Below are 18,114 nucleotides of genomic sequence, written 5' to 3' on the forward strand. Positions count from 1 at the left end.
GATCTAGTGCAAATATCACTAGAGAAAATATCAACCAAGATAATGTGTTGTTAGTTTGTAATATGGCTGAAACAAACAGTGAAGATATATGGTTTCTATATTCTGGTTGCAGCAACCATATGACAGGAAACATAGCCCTGTTTTCTGCTTTAGATCAGAGTGTGCAGTCACAAGTCACACTTGGGACTGATAGTAAAATTTCTGTTATGGGAAAAGGAGAAGTTAAAATATTTACAAAGAAAGGTTAAAAGAAAACCATAGCAGATGTCCATTATGTTCCCAGAATGAAGTGTAACCTCTTGAGTATTTGACAGCTTGTTCAAAAGGGTTACAATGTTTTCTTTGAGAATGATGTATGCACCATCATGGATAGAAAACCCAACAAAAGATGTATTGTTGAAGTGAAGATGACAAGGAACAGGATGTTCCCTCTCAGAATAAGGGCAGATTTGAAAAATAAAGAAGTAATTGCAGCAGTGACACAAGAGGCTCTCCAAAGCATACCAAAGGATGAAAATTGGTTGTGGCATTTGAGATTTGGACATCTCAACTTTGGAGGTCTTAATTTGTTGAGTAGAAAAGGAATGGTAAGAGGATTACCATTGATAGAGAAACCGGACAGCCTTTGTGAAGGTTGTATCTTGGGGAAACAACACAGAGAAAGTTTTCCATCAGGGAAAAGCATAAGGGCAAAAGCACCCTTAGAGATTGTCCACTCAGATTTATGTGGACCGATGCAAACCCCATCATTAGCAGGCAGCCAATATTTTCTAACATTTATTGATGACTTTACCAGAAAGACTTGGGTTTATTTCCTGAAGAATAAGAGTGAAGTGTTTGAAAATTTTCAAAATTTCAAAGCACTTGTAGAAAATCAAAGTGGACTGCGTATCAAGATTTTGAGAACTGACAGAGGAGGTGAGTATATCTCCAAAGAATTTTTACGTTTTTGTAGAGAAAATGGAATTCATAAGCAATTTACAGCATGGTACACCCCGCAGCAAAATGGAGTTGCTGAAAGGAAGAACAGAACAATCATGGATATGGCGAGGAGCATGTTGAAGGCAAAGCATTTGCCAAATGATTATTGGGCTGAAGCTGTACACTGTGCCGTATATATTTTGAATAGGTGTCCTACAAAAGCAGTGATGAACAAAGTGCCGGAAGAAGCATGGAGTGGGAGAAAGCAAGGAGTCACCCACTTGACATTTCAGATCAGCTAAGGAAGAAATTGGACAGTAAAGGGGAGAAATGTATTTTCATTGGATACAGTGAGGAATCCAAAGCTTACAGGTTGTATATACCATCCACCAAGAAGTTTTTTGTGAGCAGAGATGTTCAATTCATTGAGGATGAAGCTTGGGAAGGAAGCATAGAGAAAATAGTGAATGTTAAAAACTGTTTGTCTCATGATGAAGATGATGAGGAGATGGCTGAAACACCCCAAACAGCAGCGCCAACACAAGGACAGCAAGAGACACCCTTGAGGAGAAATGAGAGTGCTTCTCTAAGCACACCACAAAGAGAAAATTCAAGTGCGTCTTCAAGCACTTGCACACCAAATGAAAGAGGTAAGAAATTCATAAATTTAAGTGACATTTATGATGAAGGAATGAATTCTTTGTTTGCTTTGTATTGTCATGTTGATGACCCTATTCATTTCGAAGATGCAATTAAAGATAAGAAATGGATAGAAGCTATGGATGAGGAGATGAATTCCATAGAAAGAAACAAGACATGGGATTTAGTTGAGCTACCAAAAGGTAAAGAAGTCATTGGAGTTAAATGGGTCTACAAGACCAAGAGTAATGCTGAAGGCAAGATAGAAAGGCACAAAGCAAGACTTGCTGTCAAGGGATACAAGCAGCAGTATGGGAGAGATTATGAGGAGACTTTCGCACTGGTTGCAAGAATGGAAACCGTGAGAGCAGTGTTGTCCATGGCAACACAAAATAAATGGAAAGTTTACCAAATGGACGTGAAGTCAGCATTCTTGAATGGAGTGTTAATGGAAGAGGTTTATATTGAGCAACCTCTAGGCTATGAGAAGAAAGGCCAAGAGCACAAAGTTTGCAGATTGAAGAAAGCTCTTTATGGGTTGAAGCAAGCACCAAGAGCGTGGTACAGTAGGATAGATTCCTATCTACTGGAGAACGGATTTGAGAAGTGTGAGGGAGAACCCACCGTTTACATCAAAGAAAAGGACGGTAAAATTTTAATTGTTGTGTTATATGTTGATGATGTGATTTTTACAGGTAATGATGACTACCTCATTGAAAATTTCAAATCAGTCATGAAAGAAGAATTTGAGATGACTGACATGGGTTTGCTGAGATACTTCTTAGGAATAGAAGTAGATCAAAATAAAAATGGAATTTTTATTTCGCAGGCAAAATATGTAAATGAAGTGTTGGGCAGATTTAACATGCAGGACAGCAAGGCAGCAATCACTCCCACAGTGATGGGATTAAAACTCAGCAAAGAGGACAGCAGCAAGGATTTTGACCCTAGCGTGTACAAGAGCATAGTTGGCAGCCTTATGTATTTAACTGCAACTAGGCCGGACATAATGCATGCTGTTAGTTTAATTTCCAGATTCATGGAGAGGCCAAAAGAAACACATTGGCAGGCAGCAAAGAGAATTTTGAGGTATGTTAAAGGTACAAAAAGGTATGGCATTTTTTATACTGTTTCAGAATGTTTAGATTTAGTTGGATACACAGATAGTGATTGGGCTGGAAGTGTAGATGACCGGAAAAGCACATCTGGTTACGTTTTTCACATAGGTTCAGGAGCCATTTCATGGGCTTCCAAGAAACAGCCAATTGTGGCTTTGTCTACAGCAGAAGCAGAGTATGTGGCAGCTACAGCAGCAGCGTGTCAAGCGGTTTGGATGAGGAGAATGTTAAGAAGCCTATGCCAAGAGCAGGCAACAACAACGGTTATTTTTTGTGACAATAGCTCAGCTATTGCGTTGTCCAAGAATTCTGTGTTCCACAAGAGAATGAAACACATAGACACAAAGTTTCACTACATCAGAGAATTGGTGAACAATGGAGAAATCATTTTACAACATTGCAGGACTCAAGAACAGGTTGCGGATATTCTGACCAAGCCATTAGACCATAAAAGCTTTGAGTTTTTAAGGAAATGTCTAGGTATGACTGATAACCCAGCAGTTGAAATTAAAGGGGAGTGTTGAAATTATAATTTCAACTGCAGTGAACAGTTAAACAGCAGCAGCTACTTTACTTAAAAAAAGCCACCGCCATTACTGTCTTTTCACCCTTTAATTGTTTTTGTGTTCCCGAAGGAGGAAGATCAGATCCAGCGCTGCGCCATTACTTCTAAACAACCGCATTAAAGAGCAAAATGGCCGAAAGTGAAAAGAACCAGCCTCGAGCCGTCACAGCATTTATCAGCCATGGGTTTCAACACCACCGACTCAAGAAATACAACAAAAGATCATATTTGTTCATCATGAGCAGCAGATTGTAGTAGAGACTTCATCAGCGAGTTAAAGCGGTTGATGGATAAGTTATGACCCCTTCCCGCACTGTAAAAGGCAGAAAATGTAATGCACTATAAAACGCAGACACAGCAGTGTAGAAAATATAGAGAGTTTTCTTTGTAATGCACAGCAGTGCAGAAGTTTTTGTAATACGCAGCAGCACGTATGAAAGAATGAAAAATTTACACACAACAGTGTAAAATTTTTCAAGAAAGAAACAGAGTGTTACAACAGCGTTAATTTTGAGCAGAAACAGAGTGTTTTGTAGATGCACAGGAGTGCAGACACACCAGTGCAAAGTGCAGACACAACAGTGCAAAAACAGTGTGTTGATTTTCAGAGGAGACAGAGTATTTTGCTTTCTGTAATGTACAGCAGTGCAGACACAGTAATGTAATTTTTTTTACAGCGTGAAGTTTTTTTTAAGTTTTTGAACTGTCTTTAAAGCAGCCTTGTAGTAATCCCTCTGTTAGAGGAAGTATCGTTAATGAATACAAAGTCCCTTTTGTTGTGCGTTGTTGAAACTTTGTTATCAGAAAATATTTTATTTTTTTTGTTACGAGACGTCAAAACAGAGTGTTGCTGAAACACCAGTTTCAGCGTTGCTGAAACACCGTTGCTGAAACACTGCATTCAGCAATTGACGAAACTGCGTTGCTGAAACACCGTATTCCGCAAACGATTTTTATTTCCGCTGTGTTAAAACAGAGTATTGTTCTGTTTTGTTCAGTTTTGTTTGGAATTATCAGAAATTCCCAACATGGTATCAGAGCTTGTCCAGGCTCTTTGAAGACGTCAAAGAAGCTGAAGGAAGGTTTCTTGCTGCAGCAAATTATCCAGCAGAGTGAAAATGCTGTCAAGGTATTTTTCAGATTAGTTTTTGTGTAGCTGTTGAAGACAATTAAGTGATTTTTAATACACAGTCAAGTATTGCAAGAAAGGCCAGCACCAACACCAGCGTGGGTGTGTTGTGAATGGCACATGTATTAGTAAGCAAGTATGATGTTTTGTAATGGTCTTTGGAAAGTATGTACCTAGTAACTCCATGAGTTGGAGTGTGTAATGTAAGCTTAATGAGGCATGTTTATCGCCATTAAGTTCGTGGTAATCTTAAAACCACTTTGGAAGTGCAAGTTTGTGGTAAGTCGGAAACCACTTTACAGTGTAGATTTGCGGTCAACTAGAAACCACATGTGAGAGTGAAGTAGAGAGGTATTCCTGTAGGCATGGTTTAGGGTCAACCGACAAAACCTTGAGCATGGTTTAGGGTAACCCAAAAAAACCCAGAGCATGGTAATGCGTAATGCAAGAAAACCCATGATGATGATGATGAAGGGGGATTTACAGGTATGCAGATAATGGTTTATTGAACCATGTACACGAAGGACATCCTAGTAGACTAGAAGTTGTAACGGTTGGTACCTATGCATCAGTGGATGGTTGTTCCTTTATATGGACGTCAACATATTATTTTTTATCATGTTTGTAAACGCGAGGATCATAGTTAGACTTTGTTGATTGAGATCGAGACAAGTAGTCATTAAGGGGGGACTTGGAAATATAATTCCTACTTGTCTTTGTTGTGATTCTTTCTATGTAAAAGAGTTTGTTCCTATTCTCTAGGAGTTTTTTAGATCTAATTGTTTCCCAAATTGGTGTGTGGTTGAGATATTCTATATTCTCTCAAACAATTGATTGTGTGTCCAAGACTATTTCCTTATCTTGAAATAATGCTTCACATATATATAAATATATAAATATATATATATATAATTTGATCAATATAATGATATATGCATTATCAAAATATTTTTTTTGTGAATATTAATGTACACTCAACAAAATAATTAAATGAATATTGTAACGACAATATTTTTTAATATTATTGCGTCCAACCAAAATAATTTGGGAAATAAAATTTTTAAACTAGAGTCATTAAGAGTTGAAAATTATATAATAAAAACACACCTGGTATTAAAAAAAAATGAATTCATTTCATTAAATTCTAAATAGATATCTCATAGAAATTGAAAATTATATAACAAAGGCACACAAGATAGAGAATTTTTTAACTTCATTTGAAGAGCTTTGGATTCTCTTATACTATACTTAGGTTGCAAGCAAGGAAGATTAATGTAGCTAAAATGGACACGCATATTTTAACCTTCCGTGTTCAATGAGATGTTTAGCTCTCCACGTTCAATTAGAGTCATTGTTGACTAACTAAAAATATTTGGTAGGAACAATACCTCGGTGTTTAATCTTCCATTTTTCAATCAGAATCATTGTTGACAATACAAAGATTGTGATAGGAACACAACTAGTGCATGGTTTGAGGAACACAACTAGTGCATAGTTTGAGGTTAAAAGAAAAGGACTCTATTTTATTATAAAGATAAAACATTTATAGGAAAGGGACTGAGACGAGGATTTTTTTTACTTCATTACCGCGCGTTTGTATTTAATTGTACTTAGGTTGTAAGTAAAAATTCATATCTCATTTCATTTTCATTGAAATATATTGTTTACAAGGTCAATTTGGTAAATTCTAAAGGACACTTTATTATGAATCTCGAGGCTATACACAAGATGAGGATTGGTATGGTAAATTTAGTAAAGCTCTACCCTCCTAGCACAATTGACGACACCATTAATAATATGCATCTAGGGAACTTGAAAGGTGATTACTTGTTAAATTTTATATTGTGTTATTTTCGTTGCATTTAAAGTCGACCCACTTGAAAATGGTATTGAAATGGTTGAGTTTCTATTAATGTTATGGTATATAAATAATAAAATTTATATATATATATATAAAATTTTAATTTGAATATGTATTTAAGCAACTTGAACGGGATTACTTATTAAATTTATATTGTATTATTTTAGTTGCATTTAGAGTGGATGTATTTGAAAAAGAAAATAATATATGAAATGATTGAGTCTTTCTATTAAAAACATGTTATTGTATATAAACAATGAATTATCTATATAAATATATAAAAAATTTGAATATGTTTTTAGTAATTTATATATATAAATAATTATAGTTTGAATATGTATTTAAGGAATTTGGAAGTGATTACTTGTTAAATTCTACATTGTGTTATTTTGGTTGCATTTAAAGTGGATCCACTTGAAAATGAAAATGTTATATGGAATGATTGAGTCTTTCTCTATACAATGGCATGTTCTTAATAGAGAAAGACTCAATCATTCCATATACCATTTTCATTTTCAAGTGGATCCACTTTAAATGCAACCAAAATAACACAATGTAGAATTTAACAAATAATCACTTCCAAATTCCTTAAATACATATTCAAATTATAATTATTTATATATATAAGTTGCTAAAAACATATTCAAATTATATTTATATATATATATATATATATATATATAGATAATTTTTATGGGAATCATATGATATAATTTCAAGTAAAACTGTGAATATTTTGTTATTTAAAATATATTTTTCAATATATAAATAAATTTAACAATTTGAAAAATTTATAAGACATTCTAATCTTACATATTATATTTACTTAAACTCAAATTTTTAAAAGTATTAGATTTTAATTAAAATTAACTTAAAAAAATACTTTAAAAAAATCAATAATTTTTTATTGATAACTTAATTTTTTTTATATTTATATCATAAAATATCGAATAAAATGGAGTAGAATATATAATAAATATGTTGTGTTTTATTTAAAATTGACTAAAACAAATTTTACATAATTAATTAATAAATAAATAAATAAATAAAAACAAACAAAACAAAACAAGAAACAAAAAACTTTTACATGTATTTATACACAGGAAAAAAAAAACTTTACATGAATTTATATATTAAAACAGAAAGTATAGCAAACTAATTTTAATTCACAAATAATCATATTGGTATGCAAATTTGTAATTGCATTTGATGCCAAATTATGGAAGTGAATAAAAGAATTAATAATTTTAGACATATTCTAACTTGTTCTTTATAAATATTATGTTTACAATATTCTAAAAATATAAACTTATAGTTAAACACGGCAATTTTAAATAAATATAGCGCATGATCCAAAATTAACAATACCAAACGACACTTTATAAAAGGATTTCCGATTGAAAAGTTTTATAACAAATGGGACAAGACGTATTATCAAAATGTAGCCGACACCGTGTATCACAACTAGGTTAAGCGTATGATCAAATGTGGCCGACAAATTGTTGAAATATGAATGATTTAATTAAAAATTGAAATACAACAACGGCGATCCGGAACGGCCAGAAAGATATGCGACTTCTCTAGAAGGAATATCTTAGTTTCAGTACACATGAGGTTGTCCGTGGCTCTGGGCAATTCACTTACCAACCAGATTATTATTGCGCATGAGGAAATCGTTCGCCATCAGACATTCCTGACTATAGAAGCAAAGCTCCCTGCATCGAATCTGTCCCTCCCACGATTTCACTGTCCACCGGCTGTATGATGCGCAATAGCAAAGAGCAACCCAGCATGTCCTTTGGCTTCAAATAGAGTCAATACTTGACATAGCAGTTTCATTGAAATGTGCCAACAAGTTCTTCAAATACTTTCTGGTCCCATTCACGCACAGGGACGTTTTACCTTCCTATCTCCCCACCAACACCTCTCTAATGAATGTCGTATCGTATAAACTAAATAAGCAAGCCGTCAAACTCATGTTGTTTCTGACATTGCACCAACTCAAACCTTCCGACGTTCCTTCGTTATCGAATATCTTGCTTTATAAATCTCACCGGGTCAGCCATGGATGCTCAAACTTTTTATTTCATACATTTCGCAGGAAAACTGTAATACAGCATATTTCAAGAAGCTTTCTTTCGAAAATGGCGATCTCAAAATATGCAGCAGCGATGTCGTGCTTGTTCATCGCAGTAGTTGCATTAAACGTTGAGGCAGAAACGAGAAATTACAAATTTGACGTAAGTTGATCGTGTAGAGAAATAGTTTGATTCCTGTTTTCTTATACAAATTAATTAATTACACAATATTAGTAGATTGTTCAATTGAGGCTTCTGTGATCCATATCAATTTATGAGAGATTCTTCAACGTAAATCACATAGAATATCATTTGTCGAAGAATTTCGAACCAACTAGTATGGTTCATCGTCAGGAACCACACTAGTTGGTTCGAAACGTGTCGACAAATGATATTCTATGTGATTTACGTTGAAGAATCTCTCATAAACATTAGTAGACTCAGATATATTAAAAGTATGAAGTATGAGAGGAAATTTTTTCTTTTTCTTCTGTAACTATCCTCTATTTTGAGAGCTTGATTCTGATGGACCTAAAGAAAATTGAAGGCTGTGGCTTCCACCAACTAATCAACTCGGCTACCCATCAAGACTAGTATTTCAAGAATCATAACTTTTCATATTTTATTTGATCTCTTTTCATTTCAGATAAAATTCAAGAACGTTACTCGTTTATGCCACACAAAGCCGATCGTTACAGCGAATGGCAAGTTTCCAGGCCCAACAATATATGCACGAGAAGGAGACACAGTCACTGTGAAAGTAACCAATCACGTGACATACAACGTGTCCATACATTGGTAAAAATACTTTGGCTAATCAGATTTTTTGTGTTGTTGCTTTTGCTGATACTGAAGATCATCGTTACTGTGTTTCAGGCACGGGATAAGGCAGTTGCGGACTGGTTGGGCTGATGGGCCTGCTTATATTACGCAGTGCCCCATTCAAACAGGCCAAACTTTTGTATATAACTTTACAATCACAGGCCAGCGAGGCACACTTTTCTGGCACGCTCACATTCTCTGGTTACGTGCAACATTGTATGGGCCCATCGTCATTCTACCCAAAAAGGGGGTGCCCTACCCCTTCCCGAAGCCTGATAAAGAGGTTATATTGATTCTAGGTAAAAGTTCACGTAGACAGTTCTTTTTTTTTGAAGTTCAAGTAGACAGAGTTCTCTTTTTTTTAAAAGGAAATTTACATTAAATTCTATGTATTTATTTCTTAATTAGTCAGTAACGTTTTACCTAACCTATAGGTCATGAGCTTTTACTTCGCTCACACATTCGATATAACGTATAGGTCATGTCCTTGTCGTAGGAGGTGTGCTTTCACTTTAAATGATAAGAACATCTATTTGGTCTTGGCAAGTTATAACAGATTTTGACTACAATATTGGTGGATCTTTAACCTATTCGGATTCTAGCTAAATGGTCCATTTCTATCAGAAGAAATTCATTTCGAACAAACTAGGAGCCATAGATTTGGATAAATAGGGATTAATATTCTTAAATGTTAAATTACTGTTTCAATTTTTTACTTTAAAATGACTATGATACAGTCTCACCAATACTTCCCAATCTACCACAGTTACCACCACAGTTACCAGATTCAGCCGAATTCATCCCAAAAAAAAATTGAATATTGGTCGATCCTTTCGATTCAGTCGAATTATCTTACAAAATTAATTCATTTCAAGATACACAGAATATAGATGTGGAGACATTAAAGTGGAGAATGGGAGACCAAAAACTGGTTTTTCTTTTGCCTAAATATTAAAATATATTAATATATTGTGGAGAGAATGAGAAGTCCGTAAGGTAAATTATTAGATAAGTAGATTAGTATAGATCCATGTTAAATATGGATTTAATATGAGCTTAGAGCGATTTAATTTCTTCAAAGGCAATTTTTTTATGAACCCATATTATTTAAATGTTTTGTATAGTTATTTTTTTTTAGATTTTTCAAAATTTTTATTTTGGTCTCACATGAGCAAAATTTCAACTTTGATCACTGAAGCTATACACATCATACTAGGCTGTAGAATACACATCATACTAGACTATAGAACGAACTTCTAAACTCAATTAAGAAAATTTTGAACATATACTTAAATTTTTTAAATATACAATTTTTTTCCCAAATAAAACCATTTAAATCAAATTATTTCAGTGGAATCCAAATTCCATTTTAAACTTGGTAACTAGGCAATCTACACACTAGAGAACTATTACAATAATTAAACCTGGTTGGTTATTTCTTTTTGTTAACGAGGGTAAATCGGGTAACACTAACACTTTAATGGGGTCATATTCCAGATCAAATTTTCTCTGTTGCTATTCTAACACCTAACACCAAGACATTAAGAGTATATTCAGCTATCCTATATACCAATAAGTTATGTTTTTACTTATAATTTAGTAAAAATAGGGACATCCTTTAAACAGAGGGGCACCTATATCATAACGGGCATTATCTGAAGGTAAAGGTAAGAATAAGGTTATTTTTTACGTTAGCATTCACAAAGTACTCTGCTGTGGGAGCCAAATATCTGGTCCCTTGTGAGTGGCTTAGGTGGTTGGAAGTACTGGTTATTTTTACGTTCGCATTCAGGCAGTACTCTGCTGTGGGAGCCAAATATCTGGGCCCTTGTTGGTGGCTTAGGTGGTTGGAAGTACTGTTTATCGCCAAATATCTGGTCCCCGGTTGGTAGCTTAGGTGGTTGAGATTGAGAAATACTGTTTAGTCTCTTTTCACAAAATAAATCCCTCACAACGTAACATCACAACTCTTACTAAATCTTCTTTAACCAAATCCCTCACAAAATAAATCCCTCACAACGTAACATCACAACTCTTACCAAATCTCTTTATGCGATGGAAGCCAGTCCAGGGCCCCTTAAGGCCGTAGCCGCCCACCATTGTTACACCTTCCTAAAATCGGGCGTCTTATTTGCTACCATTTCCACACTAGGCTTAGTCGTAGCATGTTTCACTTCTGCGGATTCTAACTAAATGCGACCATATCTTTTTTAAGTGGAGGAGAGAATCGCCGCTGAAGAATTAAATTATATCAAATGTAGCCGAAGCGAGTACAATATTTATCGTCGAAACTAGTAAAATATGTTACATCGAACACATAAGCATCATCATCGGAACAGATGCTACCGGGCGTTGCAACTCCCACAGAAAAAGAAAAAAAAGCTACGAAATTCAACCTCCCCAAGCAACACATCATGCACATCACGTGTAAATGCGACCATATTTAGTTGAATAAATTTGGTTCAAACCCATATCTATGGGGAGAAATTCATCGATATTTAGTTGAATAAATTTGGTTCAAACCCATATCTATGGGGAGAAATTCGTTTGAACCAAATTTATTCAACTAAATATCGATGCTATTCTTGGTACGTGGAGACATTCATTTTCACCCAAGATAAGCGATGAAAAAAAGGTTAAATATCTCCTTACGGACTCTATGGTATAAAGGACGGGAAAGTAAATTCAAGTGAAGTTGATATATTTGATCAATACGTAGGTATGAGGTAACGGCAGATAAGATATGTTAAGGGTTTTTTTGTTTTTTGTTTTTAATATAAATGTTGTGTATATTGATCTAAAACTGAGGTTATATTGTATTAGGTATATTGTTAAGTTTAGTTTGTAAACATAGGGTATAGGGTTAAAGATTGGATTGGTAGTATAATTAAAAGTGAGAAGTTAATTTTTCCAATTAGCCTTTTTTTTTTTTTATTTGTCTTTCGCTTTATAGATCGAGTTTTTATTTGAATTTAAAACTTGATTTTTTAGTTTACATAAATGTATTTAGAAGACCATTAAATTTTATAATATTGATTTAATAATAAAAATATATTTTGATTTTAAATCTAAGATGTATGGAGCGATTAAATTCTTTTATATGTAAACTTATTCTTAGATATTTCAATTTCAAAAATGTATTAACCTTAGAGGATTTGCTTTCTCTTAAAACATGTTAAATTTAAAGTTAAAATGAATTTAGGTTGTAGATCATCTTTGTAATAAAACTAAAAAATAAGGATTATTTCACTTTCCATTAGATATTGTAGTTGTCTATAATGCGACTTTTAGGAAGTTTTTTCGTGGGTTTTTCCGGTCAAAATCCGGCAACAATTTATTGGAATTGCAAGTTTGATAGCTAGTTTCTGCATAATCAAAGCGTCCCAAGAGTTTTTCAAGGTGCTGAATCCAAATATGCAGTTAAAAAACCATTTTAACTGCAACAAATCAAGATTTAACTTCAATTTGTTCCACCGAATTCCGTCACCGGAATCTCCTATAGACAATTCCTTAGATATTTAAATGTATAATAATGAGAATGATGATAAATCAATCTATTCTACGTAAAGAAAAGTAAAAGATTTATTGAATTTCTTAAATCTTTATTTTTATGTTTTAGTATTAAAAAAAAATCCTACATAATCATTATTTATATTTAAATGTTTATTTCCTACACAATTGCAGGCGAATGGTGGAATTCCGACACCGAGACCGTCATTAACCAAGCGATGAATTCAGGATTAGCACCGAATAGTTCGGATTCCCACACGATAAATGGGAAGCCGGGGCCACTCTTCTTTTGTCCTACCAAAGGTAACATTGCACTCTTTGGGATTCGTTTCGTGTTGGACTTAAATTATCATTATATAGATTAAGTTATGAAGAGAGTAGTCAATACTTTGAATTATGCATGCGAGCTTTCAATACTTTGAACGTCCCCATTCCCTTGGCGCAATAATGATCTTAATGATTATTTAACTGTTCTTTACCTTTTTAGATACTTTTGCGTTATCCGTGGAGCCAAACAAGACATACCTGCTCAGAATCATCAACGCTGCGCTCAATCAGGAGGTCTTCTTCGGCGTGGCAAATCATCATCTGACAGTGGTGGAGGTGGACGCAGTGTACACAAAACCCTTCGAGACAAAGGCTATAGTAATTGCTCCAGGACAGACCACCAATGCTTTGCTCCACGCAGGCAAAAAGGCTGGAAGGTATTTCATGGCCGCCCGAGTATTCATGGACGCACCCATAACCGTAGATAACAAGACGGCAACGGCCATATTGCAATACACAGGAAGCTCAAACTCTCTGAACCCCGTATTGCCTATAATTCCTGCGCTCAATGATACCGCGTTCTCATCTAATTTTAGCAACGCTCTGAAAAGTCTAAATTCTCCCCAATATCCTGCTAAAGTTCCCCAATCAATAGATCGCAATCTCTTCTTTACTGTTGGGCTAGCCCTAAATTCGTGCCCAACCTGCATCAACGGCTCGCGCCCTGCTGCAGCTGTGAACAATATAAGCTTCACTATGCCCACCATTGCTCTTCTTCAATCACACTACTTCAACATCAGTGGCGTCTTCACTACCGATTTCCCAGATAATCCCCCTGCAACTTTTAACTACACTGGCACACCGCCAAAGAATCTGCAATCCTCAAATGGAACCAGACTGAGCCGCATACCCTTCAATTCCACAGTGCAGTTGGTGCTTCAGGACACAAGCATGCTGACAGTGGAGAACCATCCAGTCCATCTACATGGCTTCAATTTCTTCATTGTTGGAAGAGGGTTTGGGAACTATGATCCTAAGAAGGACCCTGCCAAATTCAATCTTGTGGATCCTCCTGAGCGCAACACTGTCGGCGTGCCCACTGGTGGCTGGACGGTTATCCGGTTCAGAGCCGACAATCCAGGTAACCAAACTTTAAAATTTCTACAATTATTCATATTGTCAGAATTTCCAGAAGTATTAGAATTTCTGGAAGCTAACTGTGCAGACTGTTTAAGTATGTTTAAGGTGGACATTACATTTTTGACCTGTTTAATATTTTGGGTGAACACTTCATCTTTTAACATTTCAAGTCTGTCTAATGTTTAAGGTGGATACTACACCCTTGACATGTTTAACATTTTGAGCTGACACCTTATCTATCTTATCTATCTTTCAACATTTTGGATGGACACTCCACCCTTCATCAAGTAGAGTATCACCCTTGATCAGGATAAGGTGTCCACCAAAAATGTTAGAGAAGCTTAAACCCCACTTCCTGGAATTCTGACAAAACAAAACCTTTACTCAGATTGATCAGTCTTCTTTCTGTCTTTTGGAATCAATGGATTAAAGCATTTTGCATGAATACACCATTGATGAGCCGCATGAATGAATGCAGGTGTCTGGTTCATGCATTGTCATCTGGAAGTACACACCACCTGGGGCTTAAAGATGGCATTTTTGGTAGAGAATGGGCACGGTCCGGAACAATCGATTCTGCCTCCACCAAAAGACCTGCCCAAGTGCTAGTCATACATTCTGAAATTCTTCATGAACTTTAAGATTTGGTATATTGTTAATAACTTTCGAATTGTTATGACACCTCTTAAATAATTAACTGTGTTCTCGACATCATGAACATACTGATTTTCCTTGGAGCAGCAACACCAGTGGATTTCTCTGGAGATTTTGTGATGTCGTTCAAAATGTTTGTGTGAGAATCGCCATACTCCAAAAAAAATTCAATAAGTTTGGTCTCCGACGGTTGGATTTGTTTAATACATCATTGTATTAGATATGTAACTTTACATCAATTTGTAAAACTTGACGATTATTTTCGAACTGTTAATATTACATGTTGCAATGAAATTTCTTCTTTTTCCTTCTGCACTTTCCTTGACATTCAGAAATTAAATATTTTTGGAGACTCTAAGTTGATTATTGATCATGTTCTGTCAAAGCATAGAATAGAAAACACTCATTTTGCTGGATGGCTGGATAGAATAGCAGATTTATGGAGTAGCAAGATGGACTATTCTATCATGATGCATTATCCAAAAAAGGCCTAACTTCCCCTCAGGGCGTATGGAGGATGCAGATTAAAATGGCAAACAAATGCTTCCAGATCCAGGATTTCTGTCTCCCTAACATATAACTCACATCTATATTTTTTTTTCTCATGATTATGTCCTGTCTTATGCTAGAATCTTACATCCGCACTATACATAGCAAAAGGTATGAGCGTAACTTCTCTGCTGGCTTGGAATACAGTTTTGTTTAACAGCTCAAGATAATATGCTTCCAATCTGCTTCCAATCTGCATCATTAATTCTGTACACAGAACTTTCTTCATATGTTCAGCCATATCTATAGAGTGAAAAATATCGCACAGCTGTCTATGTAAAGGCATTTTGTTGATTATATAATATCAATATAAAGCTTTTTTTCACGCTGAAAAAAGAAGGAAATTTCTTCTTTTATCCTCCAATTGTCCATTTTGAAGCTCTTTTAATATTGTGCGTTTTTCAACCTGGTTTAAGATTAGCATCTTGCATGTCTCACCGCAATTTCAAAATAATTTTTCACCGGAGGTAAAGCCGAATTGTTGAAATGGTTACAAGCACTCTTGCAAATTCTCTATCTGCAGAAGTGAAGGCGTAAATTTTGTGTCCAAGAGAAGGAAATTGCTATTTACACATGGAAAAAAAAACACAGAGATAAAAGTGGCCAGATCTCATCTAACTTTACGTGAAATTTAATCTTCACCAACTATTAGGTAATGACCGAGCAGGTGTAAAATTTACAAGATATTAGAAATGTACCGGCTAATATTTAATTATTTTTTCTTTCTTATTTTGCATTTATTTTTATTTTCATTTTGCATTGATTTTCGTTTTCTAAAATTTAAATTTAGTTATTAATAATTATTAGGTTAATTAGATTTTATATATGGGTAATAGTTACATTTACTTTTATTAATTTAAAAAAAAATTAATTTAATTTAAATAATTATTAGGTTTTAATGGAATATTTTAAAATATTCTTAAGAATATTTTAAGATATTTTTATTAGTATATATAAATTAAAAATTGAGATTTATCTTCAAAATAATTATACACTTTTTGTCTTTTTAATTAAAATGATTAGTTTAAAAAGTGTCATTGATACACTATGGTATCGTATATGCTCATGGTATTCCAACAAAGACCATTTGTGATTAATAATCCCCATAGTAAAGTGATGGTGAACTTCCATGGTTAGAAAATTTGTTTTAGACTTTTATTAATGTATATATGCGTATCTATCAAGCTCCTAGAGGGATCAAATTTTTCAATATGCAAACATCTATTTGAGTATAAAACTTGAAGAAATGTTTGCACCTCGAGAAATTTGATTCATCTATTTGATTAGTAGTTAAGATGGATCTATGTTGGTTCTTAATAATTTTATTTATATTATATAAATTTGACATCTCTATATATAAAAACATTTTCATTTTTTATTTTATTAAGATTTTAATTTAATCTTTATGGAATATTATGTGAAGAGTATTACAATGTTTTTCTTTTAAATTAAACTTAAAAATTAATGTAAAATTAAATCAAAATAAACTATTTATAAAATAGTTTGTTTTTGAAGAGTTGTGGTTTTTTGGCATGTGGTATTGATAAGCCATGGTATTGTAGCAATGCCTATTGACAAGTTAATAATATCAATGGTAAAGTGGAGGTGAATATCCATGGCTAAAAATATTATTATATTATAAATTCATTGTAAGTATTAATTTTTTATGTGCTTATTAATTAAATTTAAATATGGTTACATAATATTTAGAACAAATCTTAATTTATAGATAATATAGATTTTATATGTTTTAATTTGATATTTATATTATGTTTTTATTTTATTTAAAAATTTGTTAACAATTTTATTAATAAATAAAAAATTACCATATAAAAAATTGAATTTTATTACTTTTAAATGTTTACACTCATTGCTTGTACTACAACGTCTCCTTATACTTGGTTTTATATTATTTTTAACTTTTTATTATTTTTAATTGAGCCCACATGTGAATGTTTGAAACATTTACACCACTACAATATTGCCCCCACATAGGGCCTATAGAGAGCCTCTTTGTACAATTAATTCTTTTTATAATTAGTAATAATTTAAATAAAGTTTGATAGACATAGGAGGAAATCACAAAATAACACACTCAAACATGACTTTTTACTCAATAAATTGCTTGATTTCATTGCTTAAGATTACATGATTATAAAGACTCAAAACTACTAAGAATATAATCACTAGCTCACACACACATCTAAATTTAGCTTTCTAAAAATAACTCAAATTAATCTTGACCACTCTAACACTCTCCCATAACAACTAATTCATGTTGGTCTAAGTTTTAGCTAGGCTTAAAAGACTTGAGTTTAAGTCAAAAACTTATTTTTCTTTTGCATTTTGGTGGTTTTCTCCAAATTCTATATTATGCATATCTTTTCTTGTTTTGTATATTTAGCTTTACTTTTCTCTTCTCCTTCAATATGTCCTTCTCCTCTTTGTTTGATTTCATTTTTGCATGTAATTGGTGTACCCTCTTGATTGAACTTCTTTGTCAATTCCTATAACGTCAAAAACATTGTCTGTGTTTCCTCTCTTCTTCTCTTTCACTTTTGCCTCTATCTTTCCTTTTTCATCCTCTCATGTAGTTAGCTTTTCACAACCACTTTGATATTTATTATAATTAGGCATTGCAAGCCACTTTTCAAGAAAATACAACTTAGCTTCATAATCAATTTTGACATTTACTAATAAGTTCTTCTCATTTGTTGTTATTGCTGCAAAGGTGGTTTTAATTTTATCCTCAACACATGTATTGGTATACTCAACTTTATTCTTTTTACCATGTTTATGCATTGTCTTTTTTTTGTATAATTTTTCAATTGACTAACCTACGAAAACTATAGTGTCCATGT

General features: G+C 33.7%; 1 protein-coding gene across 1 annotated transcript; it reads left to right on the top strand.

Moving 5' to 3' along the window:
* Window positions 1-8,313: 8,313 nt before the first annotated feature.
* Window positions 8,314-14,770, top strand: LOC149246335 (laccase-11-like). The gene is made up of 6 exons (XM_089455671.1): window positions 8,314-8,473; window positions 8,958-9,109; window positions 9,188-9,432; window positions 12,818-12,946; window positions 13,131-14,051; window positions 14,529-14,770. Exons 1-6 carry the CDS (start codon window positions 8,378-8,380, stop codon window positions 14,657-14,659), a joined length of 1,674 nt encoding a protein of 557 aa, XP_089311797.1. The 5' UTR covers window positions 8,314-8,377; the 3' UTR covers window positions 14,660-14,770.
* The last annotated feature ends 3,344 nt before the right edge of the window (window positions 14,771-18,114 follow it).

Source organism: Pinus tabuliformis, chromosome 7 (assembly GCF_031772625.1).
Source record: "Pinus tabuliformis cultivar Carrire ecotype Pingquan chromosome 7, CPIR1, whole genome shotgun sequence".
In the NCBI taxonomy this organism is placed as follows: Eukaryota; Viridiplantae; Streptophyta; class Pinopsida; order Pinales; family Pinaceae; genus Pinus; species Pinus tabuliformis.